The sequence below is a fragment of the Hibiscus syriacus genome, unplaced genomic scaffold (genome assembly GCF_006381635.1).
Source record: "Hibiscus syriacus cultivar Baekdansim isolate YM2019G1 unplaced genomic scaffold, ASM638163v2 tig00110637_pilon, whole genome shotgun sequence".
NCBI classification, from domain to species: domain Eukaryota; kingdom Viridiplantae; phylum Streptophyta; class Magnoliopsida; order Malvales; family Malvaceae; genus Hibiscus; species Hibiscus syriacus.
Window position 1 is genome coordinate 1,086,662 of NW_024062808.1, and position 25,497 is coordinate 1,112,158.

The following is a 25,497-nucleotide window of genomic DNA, read 5'->3' on the forward strand; positions in this document are numbered from 1 at the left end:
TCGGAGGTTTTTGATTTGGAGAGGGAAAGAAAAATGAAAAAGAAGACAAAGAAAGGAGACTTTCCCATGTATTTTTCGCTATGATGAGAAGCTTTCTTTTTTCCTTTCAATAATCCGTGTATTTTTAGATTGGGTAATCTACATAAATAGTAGCTAAACTATATTAAATTAATCTATGTAGTCAATAACTTTTAAAAGTTATACATTGGTCATTAAATTTATATATTTATTGTAAAATGTTTATTAAATTTTATAACCTACACTAATTATTCTATAACAATTATTCCCAAGTATATAAAGGTGAATTATAAACTATTATCCCGATTTTTGTCTGGTCAGGGATTTTTCACTACAAGCTCAAACTTGATTGATCCGAGTTTATTCTTCACAAAATTTATTACACTTGATCCAAACTCAATTTTTTTTTAAAAAAAAACAACTTATTATATAAGATTGGATTGAGTCATAATCATTAAGTTCGAATAATTTGATTATCCCTAATTAAGGCACAATTAGGGTGAAATTTATGTAATCTTTTGGCTCTTTGGAATGGGGTGTGTACTTCAATTTAGGGGTGAGTGTTCGATCGAGTCGAGTAAAAAAATTCGAGTTATTCGAGTTGACAAGTCCTATTTTACAACTCGAAGTTGACTTGAATTTTGTTCAAGTTGAGTCTAAAATTTGAGTCGAGCCGAATCGATTTTTCGAGTTTCTGTTTAAATTTAATTGTAAATATTTATAATATTATTTGATTCCAATTTAAGTGACTTTCTATAACCATATATACAATACAAATATTTTTTCGTTATATTTTTTCGTTATATTTTTTCATATTTGATACACATATTATGCAAAGTTAAAAGAATCAACTCAAACTTGAAAATAAATCCACTAACCACTAAAAATTTCGAGTTATTTGAGTTGTATTTTACAACTCGATTTAAACTTAAAATTTTTTGAGTCGAGTTTATGAAATTGTAACTTGAAGTCAATTCGAATCGAAGCAAGTCTAAAAATTAATTTTTTGAGTCGAGTTTTATTCATCTCTACTTTAATCGATATACGCCCTTATTTTTGCGGGGAGCAAGAATTAACATAGGGATTAAAGTATGGCTTGAGTTTGTGTTAGTTAACTTGATATTTTTCTTGTTTGCAATTGGCATGTTTAGCGGTTGATAATTTGAAAAAAAGTCTAGCCGTTTTTTTCTCTTCTTTCTCTTTTTTTTATTTTTTATAATTTGTGTCAATTTTATTGATCAATCCAATTTCTTCTTCTTTAATTTTGTTTAATTGGTGGCGGAACCGACTTTAATGTTGGTTATCTCTTGCCAGTTATCTTTTTCTTTATTTCTTTATATTTTTTAATAAGAATAATTATGTCTTTATAACATGTTCTCTACTTATATGGCACATTTATCTCTACCTCTGTGACATATTTTTCTATGTCTTTTGGTAGCTTACGGTTTTTTGTCGTTGTTTATGGTTTTTTGTCGTTGTTTACGGTTTTTTGTCGTTGTTTTTGTTTATCTTTTTTCTTAGGGTTTGATTTGACATCGCCACGATTGATCAAGATGACACTTATTTGTTATCATGAAGATATTCCCTACTTTGGGCCCTCGGATTGATTTGGATGCGCGTTTTGCATTCGTGGATAGTTTTCTCACGTCGCTTGACTCTGATTTACGATTTATCGGTGGTCTTTCATTAGTTCCATCCCCTTTTGTGGTTCATTTATCGATGTAGTCAAATTTGTTTGTATCTTTATTTTTATTCAAGATTTTTGTTAGGTTTTTTAATATTTTCCTTCTTTGGTCTTTATATGATCTAGGTGTCAAATTTTTGTCTCAATGATAATAGAAAAATATTATAATGACTTCTGGCTCATGGAAGGAGGTGCAAACCTAACTTGGTGCTTAAACAGAATTCCTAAATTAAGAGCTGAAGCAATTCCAGCTCTTTCAAATGGGGCACTTACAATTAGAGATAGGGGTGTATTCGGTTCGGTTTAGTTTTTTACCAAAAATTGAATCGAACCGAAATAAACGATTTTTTAAAATTTAAACTGAAACCGAAACCGAATGGTTAAAAAACTGAAAAAACTGAAACCGATTTTTTCGGTTCGATTTTTTAACGGTTCGAGTTTTTCGGTTCGGTTCGGTTTTTCAATGAAAAAATCACTTGAAACTATAAATATTTTTTTAAAAAAATTTGCCTATTCGGTTCAATATGGAACAAATGGGTTCCATATGGAAAACCCGAACCGAATCAAAAGAATTGAGACTTTAAATCGAACCGAACCGTTTTACTCGGTTCGTGTCAGTTTTTCAATTTTCTCGTTTCGTTGCTCAGCCCTAATTAGAGATATATGGGAGGAGATTAGGGTGAAGGGTGACAAAGTCCCTTGGCGAAAATTAATCTGGTTTCCCCTTCATATTCCTAAACAAACTTTGATTGCATAGATGGCTCTCTTGGACAAACTTCCTACACGTGATCGGCTTCAACGAATGGGGATTGATAATGTGGGAAATAGTGTTCTTTGTAATGAAGCAATGGAAACAAGGGACCATTTGCTCTTTGAATGTCCCTTCGCATCTTCCTTATGGGATACCATTTTGCTTCTAACTGGATTGAAGATAACCATTTTGTCTTGGAAGGGCATGCTTGTTTGGGCTTGTGGGGCATAGAAAGGCAAATCTCTTCTCACTACTATATTAAAGATTGCTTGGTGCCCACGTATATATACTTTGTAGGAGGAACGAAATAGAAGAATATTCCAAGGTTGTTCCAGATCAGTTGATGATATTCTTAAAGTTATAAAGGAGATTGTAGGTATCAAACTTAGAGGAAGGAACATTAATAGGTTAGATAGTGTTAATGTTAACCTTTGTAATTCATGGGGTATAGTTTAACCGATCATTTTTTGTAAGTAGGTTGTATATATGATTTTGTGATTGGTGATTGATGATTAATTTTGTAGCATATCTCTGCTTCTTTGAGTAATAAAAGAAATTATCCAAAAAAATTAGATATTTTCTATATTTAGTAAAACTAGCCACTATATATATATATATATATATATATATATATAAACCGTTGATAATGGGATCCATGGCTGCGGTTTTATTTTATTGTTTGTTTTCTCTTAAAGCTTTAGGAAATAGTAGTGTATGTGATGAAGTAGCAGCTGAAAGAGCGGGTTCAATGGAATTTCACATTTACACGCGCATCACTAATATTTGCAAAACAAATAAATGCGTCGACAGCAGGGTTCGAACCTGCGCGGGCGTAGCCCAACAGATTTCAAGTCTGTCTCCTTAACCACTCGGACATATCGACAATATGTTGCTCGGCCTATAATAAAAATTTTATAGGATGTTCTACGTGCGACCTTAATTCAGTTCATATAATCCCTATAATAGAATGACGTACATACGTCCCCACAAATTTATCTTTCATTGACTTTTTTTTTCCTTAATTTTTTTAACTTTGACTCATTATTATTTAAAATATATTATTGATAACAATATGAAAAGAATAGATATTTTAAAAATCTTTAATTAAGTAGTTTTGAAATATATATTTAATAAAAATTATTTTTTAAAATATTTAAAATAATTATAGTTAAATTTTAAAAAAATTGACTTTTAAAAAGTCAATAAGAGAGATTTTTAGACGAAGGTAGTATGATTTTGTCCATCGATTAAAAGCGTATAATTACAAATATATAATGGATATAGAATTTAGGATTTTAAGTTTTAGACGTAGGGTTTTATATTTTAAGGACAAATTTTAATTACTAATGTTTATTTTAGTTTCAGAAATATTTACGTCATTTTAGACACTTGATTTATATTGAAGTAGCTAATAGTTCTTTAATTTATTTAAAATAAAATAAATGTCCCTAATCAGAGTTTTTAAACTTCCATTTGATTTTACATTTCGATATTTATTTACGATAATTTATTTGTTTATCTGTAATGTATCCTTTAACTGTATATGTAATACGTTTTAAATCTCTTTAAAGATTAAATTATTTATTTAGTTTAAATTTAAATAAAGTCAATTTTTAATAGACAAATTTAAATAAATATTTCAATTTTATTCAAATTAAAATATATTTAAATATTAATGAAATATATTTCATATTATTTAGTATATTAATTAAAAATATAACTTTTTTTATAAATATAGATAGTGTAACATAAATAATTATATAAATTTTCATATAAATATTTTCAGTTTAGTAGTAAAATGTTAACTTGCTCCTCAAACGTCATAATCTTACATTCAAATCAGTGACAGATCTAGAAATTAAAAAATAGAGGTCCAAAATTTTAATACTCTGTTCTAAAAAAATTTGGGTATGCAAATTTTCTTATTTTTTTATTCCTATTAACAAATTAAACTAAATTTAATATTTTTCTCAAAATAATGAGTGTGCAATAACACCCTAGGGAGCCATGTACATCCGCCCCTGATTCAAATAGAATAGCTTAAAACATCCTCAACAATATGTCAGAAATCCTATTTATATACTCATTCATTACGTGAACCAAGAACATTCTTAAATTTTCGGATTTTAGTATTTTTTTTCATTAATCTAGAACAAGTACAAGGTAACTTCCGTTCAAAAATAACTCTCAACCGTTAGACATTGAATGCTCACACCCCTTACATCTATGGTGCTCGAACCCGGATTTTAGTATCTTTAAATACATAATTTATTCATACTATGAAAAGTTTATATATATATATATATATATACACTTATACTTCAATTAAAATATATATGCACATTTTTGTCATGGAAATCTGAAAATCTAAATATTGAACGACACCATCGGGCATTAGTAGTAAGCCCTTTGCATTTGTAAGCATTATAGCTTCCATCCTCTATTAACAAAAAAAAAAAAAACCGGATTGAAAGCCGAACCTGTAATACCCGAGCTAGGTTGAGAAGTGGCGCCGTAGGTAAAGGAGCAATGCAGTTGAAGCAGCCATAACATATGGAAACACGGTCCATGCTCCCTGTGTCATTTTCATACATCAGGCATCTCTGTTTACGCAAAATCGGATATCAAAACCACAAGAACCTGTTTTACCACTACTGTGGCGACGGTTGCAAGCGCGAAGACGGGACGTTTCCTCATCAAAAATCCGATCCCGAGCTTGAATCGAGATAAAGAAAGGGGATATAGCGTTAGTTCCGAGTCGCGTGAGAAGTTAAAGCTATGTTAGTTCGAACCAGATGCGCCAAATACCGAAAAATACGCATCCGTTCAACTTTTTTCGTATATTTAGAGAATCGTATCCTATAATGACATTCGGATATGAGTTAGACACAAGTATTCAAATAAAATCAAGAGTCGGAGTAACATATTGAAACGCAAGGTGTGGTCCATTGCATTCATAGTTTTACTGTATACAGATAAAACACTGGGATAAACAGTCTCAAAATAGATTAGTATAGGCCATTCAAATTTGCAGTATCTGTAAGTTGCCTTGGATTGTATGTTTCTACTAATAATTCTCGTTCATCGTTCATCGTTCATGGTTCGATAAAACTTTAAATCGAGTGTGAGTGCCGGATATAAGTATGCGTTGAATATCGATACTAAAATAAATGAAGAGTCGGAGCAGCATAAATATAGGTACGTATGACGACTTCTATGTACACTGGAAAAATAGCATTATCTACATTGCCAGCACAGAATGACTAACCTGAATGGGAAGAGTGACCAAGCCACCACAACACACTCCAGCAAAGAAGAACTCAGGAGATATTCCCTGTGCATTAGAGGTGAAAGCTATTTTTATTCATATTTAATTATAAATATATGTAAATATTAAACTAATATAAAAATTGAATTTTATTTTTTAATAGTCAGTGGATAATGATTTAAACCTTATGCCTTGAGGCCCTACTCTTGACCCAGCTCAGCCTATGGATATGCCTTGCACTAAATAGTCCAATTCTCAGCTCGGCTTAATATTCATTTAATAATCTTGCTTTATCTTCATTGCATAATGGTTGCTTTTGCAGTTTTGATTGATGTGTAAGTGTTCGGTATGCTAATATAATTAACTCCGGACCCCTCCTAAATTTTGAGACTAAATACTTATTAGGTCCCTATTAATTTTGTAGTTGGACAATTTAACCCTCCGGTTATCTAACCTTGAACCTCTGTTTGGAAGGCAAGAAACTCGGTGGTTTTTGATGATTGGAAATTGGACATTCCTTCGCTTTTCTTCATATGCAGATTTAGATTGGCTAAATGGTTCTTAGCTAAAAACCAGAACGTTATTATTCCGGTTGATTCACTAGTAGGGGATCCTACACTTGCTGATAAGCATTATACTAGTGAACCGAAAAGGAAGAAGGTTCAGGGCTGGCTTCCTCCTCCTCTTCATTTCTTTAAAGTCAACGTTGATGGGGCAGTTAGAGGGGGACGGGATGCTGGGGGAATTGGGGGGTATTTTAAGAGACTCATAAAGTAAAATTCTTGGGTCTTTCTCGCACGCCGTTGGTCCGGGTCTTCCTCCACTCGTAGCGTTGAAAGCCATTGAGAAAAGAATTGACTTTTTTCTCTCGTCAGAATGGGCGATGAAAGGAAGGTTAATTATAGAAAGTGATTGTAAATCAGTGGTGGATTGGATCTTGCTGCCGACATCATCTCCTCGTTTTGTTAGTTCGTTGGTTCAGAAAATTGTTTCCTTAATTTTGGACAGGGAGATCATTGTTAGACATATTCCGAGGAGTTGTAATTGTGAGGCTGACACCTTAGCTAAGCAGGGGATTGGATGAATATTTTAAATAGCCTTAGAGATTTTTTAGTAGGGTTGTTGGTTTATTGAGATTGTTGGGGCTGTGATAGTTTCGTTGTTGGGTATGGGAGGCTGGTCGTATAGGGGAATTTGTTTTTTTTGTTATGTTATTTTTAAGGTTTGTTTGCTTGTCTTATGGTTGTATCTTATGTACTTTGGTTATGATCAATAAAATCCTAAGGCACTCTTTTCCTTCTTCCGCTGATTAAGGAGCTTTCTCTAAAAGATCCTTTAATCAAGAAGGGGGTTTTTAACGAGGCCTGTAATTCTTATCAAAAAAAAAATTATATGTTATTTTGACTTTTTATATCATTTAAAGTATTCAAATTCGATTTTTATATTTTTTTATTAAGGTATTAAGCTAAGGTAATTACAAAATAGCATCTATTCTAAATACTCTCAATCATTTGACAACGAACGGTCAATCACCATGCTGCAATCGCTGATGCTCAAATCCATGACCTCTAGAAATAACAACGATTCTTTTAACTATTGAGGTAAGTTGATTCGTGATATTCGATATTTATATTTATTTGCATTTAATTATAGGTATGCAAATATGACCTTCCAAATACATGAAATCCTACCTCAAATATAAATAAACCCATTCAAATCTGAGTAACCTAATCAAAATTATCACCAGAAGTATATACTAACCAGGGAGCCTGCAAGGAAAGCTGTGGGATTTCTTACTCCGAGTGAAAATCGTTCAACTGCAGAACATAAAAAAGTAAATTTACTTCAGAAAATAAAAATTAGAATACGAAATGCATGGAACTTTTAAATTTTAATATGTGTTCGGTATGCATCGGTGATATGTGTGTGTTCAGTATGTTTTATTGCAAGTTAAAGAAATATTTATTTATGAGTTATAAATTTTAATTAAATTCAAATCATTTATTTATTTAAATATAATGGCTATAAATTAATGTATAACTCTCTTAGTTTTACACATATTTATGACCGTTAGATGAGTGAAAACAGATGATTAAAGATTAAAAGTAGAAAATGTGAATAAATTTAATGGGGAAAAAACAATGAGTCAATTTCAACCATTTATTTTCACTCATCTAACGATCCTAAATCTATGTAAAATTAAAAAAATTTACATTGTTAGATATGTGTATGCATTCAATATGCATACATGTATCAAATAACATTTTAATGTGAAACATATTAGTTTTACATAGTATAAGTTGATCCTAACATATATATATATATATATATATATATATATATATATATATATATATATATATGAGGTTGGATCCTCTTACACAATGTAAAATTCTCTTAGTTTTACACAGATTTAGGATCGTTGGATGAGTGAAAACATATGGTTAAGATTAAAAGTAGAAAATGTGAAGATATTTACTGGGAAAAAAACAAGGAGTCAATTTCATCCATTTATTTTTACTCATCTAACGATCCTAAATCTATGTAAAATTAAAAAGTTTTACATTGTTAGATATGTGTATGCATTCGACATGCATACATGTATCAAATAACATTTTCCCACGTTGATAATGAAAAAGAACTCAGGTCTTGTAACTCACTGAAGCCTATGAGATTGCCATACTTTTGAACAGCACGCCTTATTTGCGAAACCTTCTCTTCACCAATTCCTAACTGGCCTCATCATCAACATTGAGAAAAGAGATGAATGATTACCGTAATGGAATCAACCAAATCATGAACGAGCTATAAATCGATCTATTTTATGCATAAATATTAAGAATGAAACGGATTGGATATAAATGCATTTTTTGTAAATTATTGTTTTGAAAGTCGAATTCATTTATTATTCATATTAAATTTGAATATTATCTCCAAAGTAACATTGTACATTCTTCTTAATAGTTTGAGGTGATTACAAAGTAATATTTGTTCAATATTTTTCTTAATCTATTAACAACACATTCCCTATAGACACAACTGCTCGAATCAGTGGTGGATTCAGAAATTTAAGAATGGGAGTCCAAAATTTTAATATTCATTTCTTAAAAATAATGAGTATGCAAAATTTTTTATTTTTTTCTATTTTTCCTTAATATATTAAACTAAATTTTATATTTTTTCCCTAAATAATGGGGATATAATTGGTCCCCTAGGGGCTTAGTGCATCAGCCCCTGGCTTGAACTCGACCTTCTAGGAAGAACAACACTTCTCTTAACCATTGAGGCACTCAATGGGCTGTTGGTCAGATATATAAACTCACTAAATATTCATTTTCTTAAAGAATTAAAGTATGACAGACAATGGACTCGAATTTAGATATCTAAATCTATTATCTCTAAAAGTAAAATGAGTTTGTATAACTGATTATTAGCAAAAATCGAACGAAATCGGATAATGAATATCTAAAAATTAGAATGTGCATCTGCTGCCAATAGTAATTATGATATTTGGACTAGTAAAAATGAATTGAATATCCACAAATATCTTAATACGCACTACCATGTCTGCATAAAAATAAACAAACCTTGGAACAAACATCATCAGATGCTCCAGTTTGTCTGAACAGCATTCCAAGGTAAAATGGTATCATATCACTGATGCAAACTCCCCTAAATTTTCAAGTCACAATTTAGCAACGAAGAATAAAACATTTAGGAACCATAAGCTACCTAGGAAGGAATAAAGAACAAGCCATTACCACGGTTAGAATTGGTAAAATTAGTGGTTAAAGGTGGATTAACTCATGATAAGCATACAATGCAAAACTAGTTGGATATTGGCGGAGTGTAAGTTTAATATAAGACCACGAAAAATATTTCATAGATGTTGAACAACACGAAAAGCTCTATGCTATGGGATGCCGTATTAGTCGATATCTTCAACGTCCAAAGGTGTTAGCCTCAAAATCTATGTCCTATGGTTATTGTAAATTAAGTTGAAGCACATGGTTATAACATGAGAAAGCCTCATTGCCTTTATTCATAAACACCATTCAAAGAATGTAATCTTATCTAAGTTAACCATATTTTACGTTACTTGAATTTGGGTGTGAACATCAGATAGGAATACTGTCTGAAACGGTTATATTAGGATACTTTAAAAGTCATATGGCAGTACCCTTATGACAGACAGAAATGTTATATGTAAGCACTTCAAGAAAAGAATGAAAAGTTGGAGCAACATATAGTTACGACGAAAATAAAGAATAAGATAAGATGCAACGAACCAGTATACCCAGAGAACTGTGGATATTATGTATGGAGCATTTCTTGAGAAAGACTCAGCAAAGGAATGCCATGTTCCATCCAATGATAGCATCCGTGCCAAAGTTATGCCAACCTAAATTTATCCAAAACAAAAGTTCAATTTCAAGAGGGAGTGCTTAGTTTAAACTAGCAATACAATAAAAGGGGACTATTCTACTCGAACTTAAGCATGAGTGTCGAATACAAGTATTATAAAACTTGTTGAAGCTATTTGGAGGTCATATCCACATATCTATATGTCCGACACAAAATGTTGGATACTGATACTTCAAAGGAAAAGAATAATCCAAACAACATAGAAAGCAGAAAAAGACAGCAAAAGTTGTGTTAGTGAAACATTAAGTACCAATGCAAAGGACGGACCCAGATATTTAAAGCCTCTTCACTAATGAAAAGTCCACAACCAGCAGCCATAAGCAACCAAAAGTAAACCCATCTGAAACATGGCGATTAGGTAAAAACTTTAGCACCATTCTAGTTAGTGAATGAAATACATATGTGGGAAGCAGATACACCTCCCCGACTACTCATTTTTCAAAAATGAATCCCAAACATAATATAACCTTCCAAAAAACCTCCAAATATATAGTATTGAAGGTCCATTCAAGCCTATATTACTTGGACTCGAAGTGAGTAACCGATACGGGCTTTTCCTTCTAAGGTTTTTCCATGTACTTGGAGAGTCATCACCATACCCTTATGTCGGAAGATAGTACTTCAAGTCAAGTGAAAAGTTAAAGCAACAGAGACAAAATGTAAAAGTCATGAAATTTTGGAATTGCAGTTTGTTGTAGTTCAAGCTCAGAAGACATACCCCGGTGCATTTTCTGGAAGTATAAATCTGTAACCAAAACCATTGAAAGTGAAACCAACGGTGGAATCCATGGTTGAAGAGGATGAAACTTCAGCCAGGCGTTGAACTTCAAGCAATGATGCGAAACTAACTCCCTTGAGGCCAAATGATACAACAGTAAGAGCTGCAGCGACGCCTAATGCGATCGCTAATTTTGCCAGAAAAGAACTTCCTCTTCCTGCAGTACATGACATGAACAAAATATGAAAAAATGAAACAATTATGATAGTAGAAAATATACAATTAGCCATGTTTACCTGCGGAATCGCCATTTTGATTTTCATGTGACTCATCAGCAGCTCTATCTCCTTTATCTAGTTTCTCCATTGGTTCATCCCCAAGGTTTTCACCATCTTCATGCAGAAAACTTCTAATCCTGTTTTGTAATAGTATGAATTGACAAAGTTACATGGATTGTTTAGATAAAGCATGACATGTCCCTCAGGTATAAAAAAAAATTCACAAAGTAACATTCACTGGATTCATTGTTTCTAGGTTCTATCAAATGACTTTAATCAAGTAAGCTCCAGCGATTCGAATTTTCTCTCGAATCGAGCTCGAATTAACCGAACTTCCAGTCTCAATTTCAGGTGAAACTGAGTTCTAGAAACAAAATCCAACTCAAACCAAACTTTGAGTCTCAAATTTTGGCTCGAGCTTCCAACTGCTTTGACTCAACTCAGCTTGAATACGTCTCTAATAATAATAATATAGCAGTAGAGCAACAACCCAATACAATACCATTAGAAACAGAGAAAAGAAATGAGTTAGAAATTTACGTAAAAGAAGACTGTCTAAAGAAGTGGATAACGGAAAACTGATCGGCACCCGAGATGTGAGAGAAAACAGCTTGACTTAGTGAAGACTGCTTTGGATGTCCACGGTGGCGGCGGCTGATCGAAGAGGGAAGTGATTTCGAAGGGTGTAAGGAGTAGCCAATGGGGAAAACGGCCATGACCGACATTGTTGGAACCTCTGAAAACTGCTTGTTTTGGCTGGGAAGAAGATAGAAGGCCCCGATATTAAGGGGGAAGTTTCGGGTTGCAGAAGCGTGCATATGGTGTACATTGATTGGCGAGTATATCATATTTTAATGAGTAAATTATTTTTTTAGTATCTAAACTATCAGTTTTGATCTGTTTTAATACCTAAATTCTTAATATTTTTCAAAACCATATCTAAAGTTTATTCTTTTGTTTCATTTTAGTATCCGTTCAAAATTTAACTTTAAGTTTTGAATAAATTGAAATTTTAGATATTAAAACATGCCAAAATTGATAGTTTAAGTACTAAGTTTTTAATTGTAGGTACTAAAATGAAATAAAAACTAAATGTTAAATATGATTTTATAAAATTAAAAGTTCAGGTGTTAAAACGAAACAAAATTGATAGTTTAAGCACTAAATGCATAATTTAACTTATTTTAAGAGATGTAAAATGACTTAATTATTTTGATACTAGCATTTTAAGAATTCAATTAAAACATTTAGAATTTTTCAAATTCAAATTAAATAAAATTGTTAGTAAAATCCGAATATTATGATTCATTATAAAATATATTTCAAAATTCTAATATATTATATGATAATAACATAAAAAATATATTAATAGTTACCTATAAAAATTAATCAATAATCAATAATCTTATAATATTTGTAGAGACCAAGTGGAATGTAAATGGGAGACATCTTCAAGTAATTATGATCCAATTTGGTGTTAATCGATTCTTAAATTAAGTTTCGAATAAAATCTTAATATATTAATAATTTATTTAAAAAAATAAAATCTTAATATATTAATAATTTTTTTTTTTTTAAATCTTAATATATTATATTTTTGAGCTGCTCACGAGCTTTTCGAGTCGAATATCAAGTAGCTAATTTCGGCTAGTTAAGAACTCGAGTCGAGTCCATTCGATCCGAGTATTTTATCGAGCATTTATCGAGTCGATCTCGAGTAACTCGCAATCTATCTCGTCTCATTTACAGCCCTAATCACTATTGCTGAAGTGGCTCTTTAAGCAATCTCCATATATACTATACAATCTATTCCAAAAGGAATAGGTGTTGATATGAAAAAAAAAACTTATTTCAAACTTTGTTTAGGGATCCACGATGAAGAACAAAAGAATTAATCTTGTGAATTAGAATGTTGTCCAAAAGCGTTTAGGATGTGTTTGGTTCACGGAATGTAAGATTATCTTTGGGAATAATAATAGTGAAATGTAGCATTACTTTGAGAATATTATATTACCTTGTTAATAAGAAAATTTTCAAATTAATGAGTTTTATTTATTTAACTTTCGAGCCGAGCCGTGTTGTTTGAGTTTTGTTTAAATTTAATTATAAATATTTATAATATTATAATATTATTTGATTACAATTTAAATGATTTTCTATAATTATATACAATGTATATATATTTCTTCATATTGTTTCATATATCATACAAAGTTGAGGGGTTTGATTTAAACTTGAAAACAATCCGCTAATTACTAAACTTTTTTTTAGTTATTTGAGTATTATTTTATAACTTGATTTGAATTTGAAAATCTTTCAAGTCGAGTCAATTGGAGTTGAGTTTTTTCCGAGTTGAATTGAATTTTATTCACTCCTAATTTATTTAACTCAATCATTTTACATTGAACGCTCACAACTCTAGTATTCATAATGCTCGAACTCAAGGCCTTAAGGAACAAACAATTTTCTTTCCACCAAGATCTTTTGGTTCATGTAATAATTATTTCACAATAATTGATTTAATTGAAAATAATAATAATATTTTTGAAAACAGAGTTTTAATGTTTTTATATTCTTATTTGGGGTTTAAAAATGAATTAATTTAAATTATTAATATTCTTTTTCCAATATATATATTTACACATAAAAAGTGATTGTAATTTCTAGAGAAATAAATAAATCAGGCTTTTCTCACGGATCGACTTCAACCTCACATGAATTGAAGATTCTTCTATTAATAATTTTTATCCAACATAAATTATTTTTATTAAAAATTAAAATATTTCAAAAAAAATAAAGTAAAAAGTAAAACGATTATTTGTACAAAACTTAATAAAAAAAATAAGTGTCCAAATTATTCTTCGAAAAATGTTTTTAGTGTCTAAAGAATTTTTCGTTAAAAATATTTGTATAATATTTTTAACATTACACTTTTAGGTGTTTGAACGTTAACTGTCGTTAAAAAACTTCGTTAAGTGACACATGTCATGTTTTGGTAATTTTGAAAATTTATTTAATTTTTTTTTAAATAAAAATATTTTTATTAATATATATATATATATTTTTAAAAAAAATTTAAAATAATCCCCCACCCCCACCACCGTCCCCCTCCCTTTTCTCTTCCCCGACGTCACCGCCACCAACAACTTTGTCGATGTCTCGTGACCCCAAACCCGACAACAATCACCCAAATCGACTGTCAATCGTCAAATAAGAAATCGTTCGTTGCCCCTTACTACTGAACCCTTCTTCGGTAACCCATGACCATCACCACTTACATTAGTGAGAACATCACCTCACGTCGAGGAAAATCCAACCGTCCTCTCGTCGAGTAGCACCGTCGTTTGTCATAGAGGAAGCTTCGAAGATCCGGTGAAAACCTAACTAGGGTTATTTTGTAAGTTTTAAAAACTTAAGAGTTTTTTAAAACAAATTTCTTTTTTCTTTTAAAGAATAATATTTTTATTTATAAAAAATCAAAAAAAATAAAAATATAATAATATACACGTAAAAATATAAATGAGGAAAACGATAAACACTTATTTTTAGCATAAAATTCTTGAGAAATTAAAATGTTTTTTGAGGCATAGTTTAGATATTTTTTTTTCTGTATTAAGCCTTGGTATAAAACTTTTATGCTTGTGGTATGAATGATAGACTGTGCAATTAAGTTCAAGTGGTTACCGGGTTTAGGCAGAGTAATCTTTCAGTCAGGTATCCGAGGGTGATTTTGATAACAAGAAAGGTCACTGAAATGGATTGTATGCTTTTGTTGGACAAAATTAGAATGAAGATTGGACCGTGACCGCATAGAAATTTCAGTTATGGTGGTAAGTTGCAGTTTGTTAAAGCTTTTCTCTTTCGCGTTTCCAACTTATGGTATAAGCAACTAATTTTGTCAAAAGTTGTGGTTCAGAAGATTAAGCCACTGTATATATGGATGGCAAACGGGTACAGTTTCGTAGATTCTGCACCGCATCTGTTCCAATTGGAGCGGGGATGGGTATAATTTTAACGGGTAGTGGACGGGTGTGAATTTATAAAGTGGTACCTGTCGTGGATGGTGGGCGGGTAATGGGTTTGAGACATTACCCGCCCTGCATCCGCCCGTCCCGCATCCGCCCGCCCAACTAAATATCTATTAAATTTTGGACCATAATGAATTTATGTGTAATTTTAGAAACTAATTTATAAATTTTAATATTGTATAATATATAACATATAATTTAACCAAATATTAAAGATATTTAGTCTTTAATCTGGTCTTTAATTAGGAAAATATTCGGCTCTTTGATTAAATTCATAATCTCACTAATCACGTCACTTTCCATGTTCTTTAGTCCATGTTGCCCATACAAATACAAATTAGTCGTACTATAAGCATTAACATCAAAAGTAGCAGTTTTCATGTTCTTTAGTCTCTCAAAATCCATATTAGGCGTACTATGAACATTAACATCGAAAGCAACTCAACAATCCAACTCTACGACTACATGTTCTCTACAATCTGTCTCCATATCATTCGTAGAGTCACTCTTCTAATAAATTGAAGCATGCGCTGCTACCCCATCACGAACTGTCTGGGAACTAACTCCAACATCCTATTAGTTTACTGTCAGGCAGGTCTAGATGGGTATGTTGTTAGTGAGTAATGGGTGTGGAGATAAATTTAAAAATTTACCTGCGTGGACGAGTGTAGATTTAAAAATTTATACCCATCAGTGAACGAGTGGTGGATTGAAAAATATTAGATAGATATAAGGATGAGGAGGAAGTATCCGTATCCGACCCGTCCGTTTACCATCCCTAACTGTGTATACGTTTCGTCTGGAAAGGTGACGATTCTAGTAATGGTTCCTTTTGGATGGCATGGATCAGGGAGTATATCTTGAAAAGGGATGACTTTTAGCATGATGAATGTGGTTGTCGTTTTAATTGGCGTTGCTAAAGTTTAGGGCTGGATTTGTTTGGAATTGATACAAATTGGACTCTGGTTCATGGAAATTGGATTTGGGATCAATTTTGTCGTTGTACCAGAAAGAAAAAAAGAAGTGAGTGCAATTTCTAAAGAAGAAACAAACCGGGCTTTTCTCACGGGCCGACTTCATCTTCACGAGGCTTGAAGAGTTCTTCAAAAGCCTATTATTTCCATTGCCAAACGCGAAGCGCTCTTACCTTTTGAGTTAGGGGAAAGTGAAAAACCTCTGGTAAGCCCTTGATTCCCGAACCAGCTCTAGAACAAGTGAATTTATCCATGGCTGCCGACGGCAATAAGAGAAAGAGGCCCAACATACTGGTGACGGGCACGCCTGGGACCGGCAAAACGACGACGTCTACTGCTCTGGCGGAGGCCACCAATCTCCGCCACGTTATCAACGAAGACCTCGTAAATTTCACTTCCTCCCTTACGCCTCTAAGCTTGTGATTTATTGTTTCTTTTAATATTTCTTGCTTTAATTCCTGAGATTATTAATTTAGGGTTTCTGGACATTTGTAATTTTACGTTATGTAAAGAGAAATTTAAATAATAATATGTTGGGTAAACTAAGCAGTACTTAAAACTCTGTTTTAGTACTTAAATTTTAATTTTTTTTAAATTAAACGTTTAGTTTTCTTTTTATTTTGGTATTCTATTGTTAAAAATTTGTCGCATTTTATTCTTAAACTATCAATTTTGGTCTCTTTTAATACTAACTTTCAATATTTTCAAAAATTTATTGTAGATTACTAAAATAAAAAAAATTAAATCTTAGATATAGTTTTGAAAAAAATTAAAAGTTTAGATAATAAAACGGATCAAAATTGATAATTTAGTTACTAAACATATAATTTACCCTAATATGTTTTTGGTATGATATTTAATTGGTTAAAGTACATCAAAGGTCATTGAACTATGCTCAAATGATAGATTTGGCCACTAAACTTTTAAAAATTATAAAATGATTATTGAATTTATCACTGTTACTAAAATTATCATCGCGACTATAAATTTAGCGATCATTTTGACCGAATAGTTCAGTGATTTTAGTGTACTTCACGCTATCTAAGCAGTAAACAGCTCTTAAACTTGAAAAAATCTAGTCCTTGTCTGGTTGTGAATTTGTGATTATTGCTATTCTTAACAGGCATGCATGCATACATACATAATTGGGGTCTTAAATGCATTTTTGGGGAGTGTGATCGCATATCTCATTCACTCAATGTTACCTTGATTTGGGCAAGTTTTGGATACGGATAGGGAGTTGAATTTTATGTTTTTTTCTTCATATATTTGGAGGAAATACATCGTATTTCCGTCCAAATATGTGTTGGATACGGATACTTTAAGGTAAAATCAGAGTCCTGATAACATAGCATTCACGATAATGTTAATCCGACTCTTCATTTTTCTTGAAGTAACCTATGTACCTTCGAATACGTGTGTCCAATATGTATCAGGATACGGTTATCGAGTTCGAATAACATAGTTCACCCTTTTTTTTTGTTTCAACTTTGGGTATGTTTGCTGCATTTTGTCACTGTATTGTTTTCATTCTTTTATCTTAGCTTGTGATCTGTTGCCTTTGATTCCAATGTGTTGAATCCTGAAGGTGTGTGATGAGCTTGAGGATGCAATGGAAGAAGGCGGAAACATTGTAGATTATCACGGTTGCGATTTCTTTCCCGAACGATGGTTTGATCTTGTTGTAGTTCTTCAAACCGACAACACTGTGTTGTATGATCGGTTGAGTAAAAGGTACCGATGTTCTGTCCATTATACTCTTACCAGTCTTTTTTATGTTCTTCCTATGCTCGTCTTTTTTCCTAAAGTATTCATGACAGACCTACTTTCGGACATGGGTACGTACTCGTATCCATCAATTAAAACGTGCCAACGTTCACTTTCCGGTTCATTCTTTGTTATTCCGACTCTTTGTTTTCTTGAGCAACTCGTACCTCGAACTTTTGATTCAGGAGTGTGAAATATTTCAAGTACTGCTAGAGGAGGCAAAAGAAAGTTACCCGGAAGATATCGTGATAGCTTTGAAGAGCGACGACATCGACGATATCACTAGAAATGTTTCAACCATAACCGATTGGATCAGGAGTTGGCCACCGACATCTTGAACGCATGTGGTCTCTCGTAATCGACCTGCATGTGCTTTGCTTCACCTCATGGAAGAAGCTCGCACGAGTTCGATAATCAGGTATGTCTCTATCGACTGTAGGTTTAAGGGTCCCTTAATCTCCATGTTTGGGTTCAAGCTATGATCTTTTGATTCAGTGATTTTGTTAATGGTGTTTGTTTCTGATAGTTCAAGAATGTGAACTTTAGGTACCATACTATGAAAAGAACATAATTGAAGGGGCAAAATGCGGGATTGGCTGAAAAAGGATCCATACAATAGACAAACATGTTCTAAAGCAATAAATTCTACGATTGTGAACAAGAGTTCCAAACTTCACCTCATACTAGGTAAATACTAAACAGACAGTCGAGAAGAAAACATAAAGAAATATGGAAGTACAAGAGTTCCATGGATTTTGACGTGGGTCTTTCAGATATCAGTTTCAAGCAATTCCCTACGACGAAATTTCGGGCCAAAATCCATTGACGATACGAAAACACCAAAACAAAGACGGGAAACCTTAAAACTAATGCAAACGCGAAAGGGGACAGTGAACCATAACTTATTTCCTATCTTAAGGGTTCGTTTCTCCACTTGCGTACCTCATCTTGCGGGTTTTGTTCTCCACTCGGTACGGCCTCGGTTTATTTCCTGTCCGTCAGTAGATACTCTCAACAGATGCAAAAACTTAGGGCAGTCCGCATCGTCTTCTCTTGCCACTGCAGACCCGTTTGTTCCGTTAAGCTCAGAAACTGTTTCGGCATCTTCTGCAGGTTCCGGACTGGTAAGCGAATCAACCACGTCGTCTTGTAGGCATTCCCGCCTGTAGTCCAATGTGATACTTGCCAGTTCATGGGTGTCAATGATCTCTTGAGGCATGCTCTGCCAAATAGATATGTATAACCATCAGCTTACAAAATCAACTGGAAGAGTTAAACCAACTCTTTTTGGACAACCTAAATCGACAGAACAAAAGAAGTTTTAGAAGCTCTTTCTACTGACCTCCAGAACCCATCCGATGTAAGTGACGTAATTGACATGATGGTTCATGTCCAGATCAGCTCGTCTGGGCTGCAAATTTTAAAGCACATCAACGGTTTTAACGAGTATACAAACAACTTGGATACACTGTTGAAAAGAAAACCGGAACTGACTGGTTGGTCGAACCAGATACCGATGCGTAGTCCATTCCATTATACTCTTTTGATGTTAAAATTAGAATTTTAATATTTAAATTCTTTTTAATTAAACCGGCCTCACTAATTCAACCTCCATTCCATTTTTTACAGTGCTTAGATAAACAAACAATCTTACCGTAAGCGCAAGCCGGGAATGCTGAGCAGGATCTTCTAATTTGAGAATTTTCTTCAAACTTCTGTTGTCCTTTTCTGGAAATGCTAATCTGTAAAAGCCACAAGAGGACCAATCAAACGAGAAACAATGCCTTGCATAAAGTAAATTCCATAAATACGAATACTGAATTTCTTTTTTGAACTTAAGAAGTTGATGCATGCTTTAAACCCAAAGGGTCTTTCCCTAAGTGGTGAAATTTATCCTGCAAGTTCGAGCATCTACTTTCTACAACATTTTCACAACATTTCTCGCAACAAAATATCAAGATTTCTAAAATTCACAATATACTGCATTTAGTCCACCATAAAAAAGGACTAGTTTCAAATTCTGATGATTTGGTCGTCATGAGGCATATATATTATTTACCCTATCCAGTATCCAGCTTCAGACAACTTCGATTAAGAAATGTGCGTTCAAAGCAAATAAATTACAAGTTCTAATATGCACTTAAAACAGAGCTTCTAAATGTTTACAAAAATGTTCCCAGTCCAACCATATCCATAGACTATGAAACACCACACCTCAACAAATAATTTAGAACTGTAGCCTTTTGAAGAAACTTCAATTGCACTTATTTTTGTATATGTATAAAAAGAGGCACTAATTAAAAAATTTAAATTGGTCTCTCAACCCTTTTCAAACCTTTACGTCTGCAAATATACGCAAGACCACAAACATTTTCAAGCTCTGAAATCCCAATGGCACAGTTGCAAAACTTTTAGGAGTTGGTTGACATTAAGCATTTATGAATATGCTATTAGGCATCCAACTTCGGTCTCAACTTGAACAAAGCAGTGAGCATTAGTAATTCGAAAATTGGACAAAATAATGCTAAGAAGGTCGTTATGGAGTACAATCACGTCATATTTATTTAGCATCCCGTTAAGTAGTGTAATTAAAGATATAAAATGAGTCAATATTTACATCTCAGGTGAGGAAAAGCTCCTACCTAGGCTCTTGTGGGAAGTGGACCATAAGCTCTTCCCGGACCTCATCACTAACTTTCTGCAACCGCCTTGTGTCATGGTTCATCATCACCCACTTGCTGCAATCAAGCCAGGCGCAATTAACTTTTGGAATAAAGCTAATCTTAATAAATATACAAGCACGCATTAATACAAACCATTGCAGTTAATCTAGAAACAGTACGGCAGAAATGAAGAAATTTAAGGGCATTCATAAAGAAACATTACATCGAGATGGAAATATGTCAGGAAAGGCAGCAGCTAGCAAAATGATTGTTCACAGGACAGAATTTAAGCCAGTAAATAATTTCTAATTTTGATGTAATTTCAACGTCAACTAGTGCGTGTGAGAATTATTAGTGCCCTAGGGTCATCTCATGTTATGGATCTTATAACATGCAAAGAGAAGGGAGGATAAAAGCTCGAACACACCCTGTAGCTCTTCCAATAAGTTCACCAGTTGCGGCATCCTTTAGGATCCAGTCCCTTCTGGTTCTAATGCTTCCCTCACTTTGGCACCATGTCTCGATTTCAACCACGTCACTCCTAAGCCACCAAATCAAATACCAAACTTTTGTAACATATGTTACAAATGGAAGCCAGAAATGATGATCATTAGATGAAGGAGAAAATGACCCACCAAGCTGGGTATTTGTATATTTCTATGTGCATTCGTGCGGTCACCCATATAAGATGCAATTTTCTCATGGCAGGGGTCGTAGCAAACCCATCTGTCGAAAATCCAACACTCTGAGCATGGTTAGATCCAACCTCCTGCATTGCATAAATTCCAAAAGAATAAACAAACAAAAAGTCGAGAATGAACATTTCATTTCATGATTTCATCCAAAGTTGCTAAAACTTGGTACATGATCAAATTAAACAAACAAATTGACCAAAACAAAGGGAATGAGCAAAAACTATGAGAGTTTCCAGAACAAAGTCCCCGAAAATCTTAAAAACACAAGTATCAATTAAAATCAAAGTTAAATCGGTCAGTTTTGTATAAAAACTATAATATGATACACTCACTTATCACATCAACTCAATCAAAAAACTTATATACAGTAAAGATTGGAGTAATTTTAAATGTTTTAACTTTTACATGTAAAATCTTTGATCTGAAGACTACAAGTCGTCAGTTGCTTTTTTTGTTTTTTTTTTTATCATTGATACAGTCAGAGAGATTAATTAATTTACCTTGAGGTCCCGGGTTCATCCAGTATGTAGGGAATGAGCATTAATTGTCAAATAATTGAGTTTTTTTAAAAGAAAATACTTTGTATTCACCTAGATTTATCAAAGAAAAAAATCAGTTTTAATTTAATCAATTTCTAAACGAAAAATACAGTAATTCTTAAAAAAGACTGATCGTACTTCCATAGTACACTGAGAAAGCTTCAATGCATCCAAAATCCAACAATAGTAAAAAATATTTATAAAAAAAAACAGAAAAAGCTTGAAGCTCCTAAACAATTTCCAATCAACAGGTGTAAACAAATAAAGATAAAAGATGGACTCCAGATCCCATTTCTCTCTTAACATTCAAGATTCAACTTTGAAAAACAATCCGTAATCCGTAGCAATCGAAACCTAAATTTCGAAAAGAGAGGAGAAAATTTGAAAAATACCTGCAAGAGATTAGCAAGGGTTTCAATAGTGGCGGTTTTGTTGATTCCAACTTCATAACACCTTATTATATACTTTTCCTTAAAAGACAACCCGTCTTCAGCCAAGCTTCCCAATCGGAGCCGTTCACCCAAGCTCCCCGGCCCGGATTTAACGACCTCGGCCACTTCGGTTCTCTGGCTCGACAGAACCGCTCGAACCGGCATCAACTTGAGTCTACTCGGAGGAGAACAAGAGACAGAGACAGGACTCCGCAGGCGAAATGCAAATGGACCGGATGAACCTGGGAATCGGCATTGAACCGACGCCTGAATTTGGTCCGTCACATTACAAGAGCAAAGCTTCAGCATCTCTCTCTCTCTCTCTCTCTCTCTCTCTTCTGAGAGAAGCTTAGCTTTTTTTTTCAGTACTTTTTAAAAAAATTATTTTCTGACTTTTCTTTCCTTTTGGGTATTTTATTTATTATTTTATTTATTTTATTTGTCGATGAGTACGAGGCAGTGTGGACTGTGGACTATAGTTTGTATTTGCCATTGGGTTTATGTTTAAATTACGATAATGCCATTATACCATGTGATTTTTTGGTTTATATGTTCTGCTAAAATCAATATAAAGCACGCCTCTCGATAGTTAATATTAATCACGACAAAATTATGGAGTATATTTTTATTTTTTTATTATAAATTTCTGATCGAATTTAATTAATGTAGTAAATATTAATTCAGTAAAATATTTTAAAATATTTATTTAATAATTCGATTTTACCATACCATAATTAGATATTAATCTAATGAAAAAATATTTTAAAATTGTAACTAAAAAAATAATATTATCGTGAGAAAAATTGTATATATTTAAAAAAGTATTTTAAATTTTAAACAATAATTAATATTATCATGAAAATATATTTTATACAATTGTAAAAATATTAAAATTTGAAATAATAATTAATATTACTATCATAATCTTTTGATTTTTATATCTTTATAAAATCTATAATTAATATAATTAAAAGATATACTTACAGGTTTAAAATAAAACTAATATATGTTTTTTGAAATAAAACATAAAACTAATATATATATATTTATAATGTAACCTTCAATTAATATTTAAATATTTAATAATTAAATTTAAAACTAAATTAAAACTGTATATTTAAATTTTAATTTGTATAAAATTGAATTAATAGGATAGAGGAATCCACCCTACTGAGGAGGAGGCTCATGATCGTAGGATGTAGGGTACACATTTCAATGTTGGGTAAACGGACTATTAAAGCAAATGGACAATTAAAACTTGGGAAAATACTCAATGCTTAAACCATCTCAACAACAATAACAACAACAAAATTATATTCACATATGCAATGGGATAAGAGAAAGGTACGGTAGTAGACTACTTCTAATATCAGATTGAGAGTAATTTTCGTGGAAGACCTCCGACAGTTAAAAAAATAAAAGTAAAGATAAAAATATCATGCATGTATAAATAAATAAATAGTTGAACAGTCTTCATATACAGTCTACATATATACGTCTAAAATATTAAATAATCTCTACAAATAAATCTCTGTATAAAAATCTCTGTCAATACTTAAACCATCAATGCCATTAAATGACGTTTGTCCTCAATTATTTATCTTTATATATAAAAAATGGTTTAGAAATTAGGATAAATTATGAATTTAGTATCTAAATTTATTATAGTCTATTTTAACACTTAAAATTTTAATTTTTCAAAATCATACCTCATGTTTTATTTTTATTTTATTTTAGTCATCCACCGTTAGAAAACTTTTAGTACCCAAACTATCAATTTGGTTCATTTATTACCTAAAATTTTATTTTTTTTTTCAAAATTTAACGTTAAATTTTGAACATGGGTATTAAAATAAAACAAAAACTAAATTTTATGTATTGTTTTCAAAAAATTTAAAGTTTAGATACTAAACTGATTAAAATTGATAGTTTATGTATTAAATGTGTAACCCTAAAATTTAATTCAGAATTTAACATTAATTAATATTATAATATTCCTTATCTTTTATTTCATTCTTAGTGATATATTTAAAGGAGAAAATTACTTTGGATCTGTAAAACTAAAATATTGGATGACTTGTGTTTCTAGATATTTCGAATTATAGTGACGATTTGTGATAATAATCGTAAATTAAGTATATAATTGGGAGATTTTTTAAAAATTATTGATACAAAATTAGCATCTTAAGATCACATAAGGATCAAGGAAAGATTAAAAAAACTTAACAAAATTCCAACAATGATAGATACAAACATATATGATCGTATTGACAAACAAACTACAAAAGGATATTAAGCTATTGAAAAATACCGACAAAATCGTAAATTAAATTCGAGCTACAAGAAAAACTATCTACGAACGTAAAGCAAATATTCAAATACAATACAAGGGTCCAAAGTAGGGTAGATCAACATGATAACAAATAAATATCATATTGATCAGTCGTGGCATGTTGAATCAACCATTAAAAAAAATATATGAAAAACAATGGTAAAACGATCAAAAATGTGCCAAAAGACAGAAAAAATTTGTCATAAAGGCATATGAAAACGTGCCTTAAAGGTAAACTTATTGAAAATTAAAAACAATAGAAAAATAAAAGTACGATATAGAAAAACAATAAAAAATACATATAATCAGTAACTAACATTAAAATTGGTGTCGTTGCCTATTAGTAAAGATAAAAAAGAACTAATAACTTAAACTTTTTTATATTCATGTGTCTTTTTATGGATAAATTATATGTCAGTTAATTTTTTAAAGTATTTTTTAATTAATCATAATCGACTAATTCATATCGTGTTTTGTAAATGTTCATAATCGACTAATTCATGTCAGGGTTTGAATCATCGATCTTACTTAAAAAATCTAATATTTCATCCTAACAGATCAACTAGTTGGTGATAATTTTTTAAAATATCTTAAAATATTTCAATCTAAAGTTAAATCAACATGTTAAGATATTTTGAATAATTATAAAATTATAAAATTTTAATTATTTATAGCTCAACTCAACATAGGACTCCTGTTATATGTATTTTAAGATTATATATATTCATCTTGTTTTTTAGTTTCCCTTCTTTATAAAGGAGAAAAAAATCTCTCCCGCGTTATTAGAGGTTTCGGGTTCAAGCATCAGAGCCTATAAAATATTTGAGCGTCAAATAGTTGAGAATTTTTAGAATAAATATAATCATTTGTAAACACCATAGATTAATATAAAAAAAAGATAACATTTATCATTTATTTTATTTCAA

General features: G+C 31.8%; 3 protein-coding genes and 1 non-coding gene across 6 annotated transcripts; 1 reads left to right on the forward strand and 3 right to left on the reverse strand.

Moving 5' to 3' along the window:
- Nucleotides 1-16: 16 nt before the first annotated feature.
- Nucleotides 17-22,576, reverse strand: LOC120136818 (oleoyl-acyl carrier protein thioesterase 1, chloroplastic-like). 2 transcript variants are annotated; one of them, XM_039152776.1, is made up of 8 exons: nt 22,201-22,576; nt 21,210-21,343; nt 21,002-21,115; nt 20,554-20,649; nt 19,566-19,653; nt 19,254-19,322; nt 18,809-19,133; nt 17-61 (listed from the first exon to the last, which is right to left on the reverse strand). In XM_039152776.1, exons 1-7 carry the CDS (start codon nt 22,546-22,548, stop codon nt 18,855-18,857), a joined length of 1,128 nt encoding a protein of 375 aa, XP_039008707.1. In that variant the 5' UTR covers nt 22,549-22,576; the 3' UTR covers nt 17-61; nt 18,809-18,854. The 2 variants fall into 2 exon arrangements, with proteins under 2 accessions (XP_039008707.1, XP_039008708.1); XM_039152777.1 differs by lacking the exon at nt 17-61 and having other exon boundaries at nt 18,540-19,133.
- TRNAS-UGA lies at nt 3,255-3,336 on the reverse strand. The gene has a single exon. It is a non-coding gene; the product is annotated as a tRNA-Ser (tRNA).
- Nucleotides 4,804-11,934, reverse strand: LOC120136817. 2 transcript variants are annotated; one of them, XM_039152774.1, is made up of 11 exons: nt 11,683-11,934; nt 11,161-11,279; nt 10,865-11,081; nt 10,414-10,486; nt 10,011-10,123; nt 9,309-9,393; nt 8,382-8,454; nt 7,483-7,538; nt 5,722-5,787; nt 5,094-5,168; nt 4,804-5,028 (listed from the first exon to the last, which is right to left on the reverse strand). In XM_039152774.1, exons 1-11 carry the CDS (start codon nt 11,865-11,867, stop codon nt 4,948-4,950), a joined length of 1,143 nt encoding a protein of 380 aa, XP_039008705.1. In that variant the 5' UTR covers nt 11,868-11,934; the 3' UTR covers nt 4,804-4,947. The 2 variants fall into 2 exon arrangements, with proteins under 2 accessions (XP_039008705.1, XP_039008706.1); XM_039152775.1 differs by having other exon boundaries at nt 4,805-5,028; nt 5,103-5,168; nt 11,683-11,933.
- On the forward strand, nt 16,303-18,276 carry LOC120136820 (adenylate kinase isoenzyme 6 homolog). The gene is made up of 3 exons (XM_039152779.1): nt 16,303-16,528; nt 17,733-17,921; nt 18,097-18,276. Exons 1-3 carry the CDS (start codon nt 16,397-16,399, stop codon nt 18,247-18,249), a joined length of 474 nt encoding a protein of 157 aa, XP_039008710.1. The 5' UTR covers nt 16,303-16,396; the 3' UTR covers nt 18,250-18,276.
- Nucleotides 22,577-25,497: the final 2,921 nt, after the last annotated feature.